Source organism: Rhinopithecus bieti, unplaced genomic scaffold, assembly GCF_001698545.2.
Source record: "Rhinopithecus bieti isolate Rb0 unplaced genomic scaffold, ASM169854v2 scaffold_13352, whole genome shotgun sequence".
NCBI classification, from domain to species: Eukaryota; Metazoa; Chordata; class Mammalia; order Primates; family Cercopithecidae; genus Rhinopithecus; species Rhinopithecus bieti.
The window spans coordinates 4,685,642-4,689,118 of NW_016808026.1; the positions used below are offsets into that span (position 1 = coordinate 4,685,642).

Below are 3,477 nucleotides of genomic sequence, written 5' to 3' on the forward strand. Positions count from 1 at the left end.
GGTTTGCATTGTGACTCTCTACACACTGGTCTGTCCATCCAAGTGGGAACTCGCTGCACATTAGCCCTGTCTCCTATCCACTGTCTGTTCCCAGGATCTGCATTTGTTGTTTACAAAGTGATATGTGGACTAAAAAATGGCAGTGAAGTTTGTGCTTCATTTAACCTTTCACAGTTAACATACTGTAGTTACTAAAATTTGAACTGTGTTGTTAAGGTAGTGGTATTATTTAATTAAACATGATCATTGAAATCCATGTATCTCAGCACTATGAAAAATGAGGACTGTGGCTACATTGGTTGTCCAGTTTGCCTTGGAGGACAGGTGATATAAGGTATAGATTGGTAGTGATCCTTAGGCACAGTTTGGAAGTACAGAGACTCAGAAGGAAGGATTTTTGCATATTAGTGAGAAAGAGATTTGGGGAAGGTTCATGTGGACAGCCCCTTCAGAATAGGCCCAGGGTAAAAGAATAATATGTGTGAATGTTCACTGAAGCTTCCCTCTGTAGAACAGTGTCTCAATAACAGGAACAGGATGATTCATCCCATGTATATTAAGTCATTCTTTTTTTTTTTTTTTTTTTGTGGTCTGTGAGATTTAGGATTTTATTATTTATTTAGAAAAAGAGAAATTTACCAAGATGCAAAGGTCTCACACAATACGATTTATCACTGATGGATGCTCTCTTGGACACTCAACAAGGGGACTGATGAATCAGCAATAAAAGAACATGGACAGTGTGAGTGTGGTGGAGAACCCCCGCCGTGGAAACGCAGAATACACCACAGTGGACTTGATGACAAATGATGCTAGGCCAGCCTGTTCCAAAAGCAAGCCAAGATGTGGCAGAAACCAACAAAGCCTTTCTGTGGGGGGGCACAAGCGCATGCCTTCTACCACGTGCGCACTCACCCCCCGACCCACCGGCAGTGCCCACTGCCTCATTCCACCACAGCAACAACAGAAAATGGCAAAATGGTCCTTTGGTGTTTTTTGCAGAGCTATTCAGGTTCCCACTTTCTTATTTCTGTTTGCCTCATGTTTCAGTTCCAAATTCTTAAAGTAGTGTAGGTGCTTAGCATCTTGAATTTTTCAGGATCCAGTTCTGCCCAATGATAACATACTGAATTCTGCCTCCTGAGCTACGGTTCCGGTTCAGAGGACACGTCACCCTCGGCCCCGCTGCTGGTACTGCGGTTTTCTTTTCGGGGAGTGTTTCTTTCCTTGCTTGATTCAGAAGGTCTCTTAGCTCTGGTCTTTTCTTTTCTCTGCTGCTGTTTTTCAGGCTTTGACAGCTGCTTTGGGTCAGAGGTAGCAGTGCCGGGAGCTGGCGATTCCAGCTCTGTGGTCACAGGCCCATCATTCTGAACGTACACCTGCATGTAGGCCCCAAACGTGCCATCTTTGATAAGCCCCGGCCTGTATGTTTTATGCAGCTGCTCCAGCAACCTGTTGTAAAAGCCCTCTGCCTGCTCCATGGGCATTGCTAGGTGGAAATCAGGCTTGTTTCCCTTCAGGACACACTGGAGGGTAAACTGGCTGACACACAGAATCTCGTACTGTTTGTCCATCACACTTTTAGACCAGTGCTTCCCGCTGTCATCGTCAAATACATGCAGGTTTAGAATCTTTCAGACCATGTGCTCCAGTTCCTTCTGCGTATCCTCCAGGGAAATACTCAGCAACACACATATGCCCCTTCCAGTGGCACTAATCTGCTCTCCTCCAACTGTGACGCTGGCCCGGGTGACGCACTGCAACACAGCCTTCATGACGGCGGCTGGGGCGAGTGGGGCAGCGCCGCACTGCCTCCGGCCTCGCAACTCTGAGGGCGGCTCCGCCAAGTCATTCTTTTTCCCAGTCTCCCTAATGCTTGATCAGTAGATTAATGAACAATGTGGTCACAAAAGCAGAAATGTGTTTTATGCAACATAGATTGCTCTCACCAAGGCTGGTCAGATTGTTCTTTCTTCTGGGTAGTCAATATTCTCTAGAAACCAGCACTGAATCCCTGGAGTGCCAGCCAGTTATCTGGTAGAATGCTGATTATATTGCAGTCCTACCTTCATGAAAGAAACCATGATTTGTCTTTATGAAATACATACTTAGGCATTTGGGTTTGCCTTACCTCACCACCCAAGACTTCTGCTGAAAATAACATGCCTAACTTCTCCTGTTAGAGTTTTCTGCATGATATACCTTGAGCAAGACACCCATCTTTTGCCAAAAGAAGTGGGCCAGTGGGCTGGTCCTCGTGGAGCTCACTATTCTAACCATGTAGGTCATTGCCCACATAAAACAAGATTTATCAAAGAATTAATTACGGTGCCAGCTGATGGTTAAGACCTTACAAGGTTGGGACGCAGCATAAACTCTGACAAGGGAATGATAGGAGATGCTACTTCTCCCACAGTTATAACACATGGGTCTGGAAACCAAGGGGTTGATATAGAAGTGACATCTTCCATTATTATACCTTATTACCTACTTGCAAAAATTCATTCCTGTTTCCAAAATTCTGCGTGTTGCTGGTTGGAGAATTTAGCACCCAAAGAATTGCTTTCACAATGGGACATAGCAACCGTTGCATTGAATTGGGAGCTGAGACCAATCCCTTGCCATTTGGGGCCTCTTATACTACTTGACAAATAGAAAGAAAAGGATATCCAACTGCTGCCTGGGTGATTGATCCAGATCAAGGATCTGCAATTGTTTTTTATAAAAGGACAGATAGTGGAGTGTTTTGTGGCTTTGTGGGGCATATGTTCTCTGTCACAATGGCTGCTGTTGCGATCTGAAAGCAACCACAGTTAATACTTAAATGAACAGGCACAGCCATGTCTTTTCCAGATAGGATCAAGGAACAGAATCAGAAAATGAAAGGGTCTCTTCCTCCTTCTGAGTCAGCCTCATTTGATCATATGAGTGTAGGAGAAGACATCCATTCAAATTATCTGCATTTCTGCATGGGCCAATAAAACAAGAATTCCTATCCCCTCAGATGAATTGGGAAGAAATGTTCTACCATTTCTTTATCCATTCTTCATTCGTACTTCTCCCCAAAGCTTGAGGAATGTCTCAGCACTGTGTGTGTGAATTTCAGCTCCATCTGGCCTCTTTCTCTCTTTCAGAGAGTTTCATACCTGTGCATTCCTCCAAACACACGCTTTTCTGCTCTGGTCTCTTGTCTGTAGAAATTTAGAGAGAGTCTCAGAACTTGGAAGGGCAGGTAGTTGTGAAGGTGAGGAAGTCTGCAATTTTGCAGCTGCTTTTGTCTGCAACTTTGGGTAAACTCAGTTTCTCATTAATGTCACTAGTTTGTGTATACCCATTTCTGTTTTATTCCCTGATTTCTCTCTCTTAAACCTCGGCCACATGCCAGGCTAGCCAAGAACAAACGTAAGACTCCTCAAATGATAGTTATCTACAATACCTAAAGTGTCTTGCTATTCTGAACAATAATTGTTTATATAA

The 3,477-nt window shown here is 44.1% G+C and overlaps 1 protein-coding gene across 1 annotated transcript; it reads right to left on the reverse strand.

Moving 5' to 3' along the window:
• Nucleotides 1–1,046: 1,046 nt before the first annotated feature.
• On the reverse strand, nt 1,047–1,775 carry LOC108537581 (D-tyrosyl-tRNA(Tyr) deacylase 1-like). The gene is given in 1 exon segment (XM_017885163.1): nt 1,047–1,775. A coding segment is annotated over 1 exon segment (630 nt). The 3' UTR covers nt 1,047–1,145.
• Nucleotides 1,776–3,477: the final 1,702 nt, after the last annotated feature.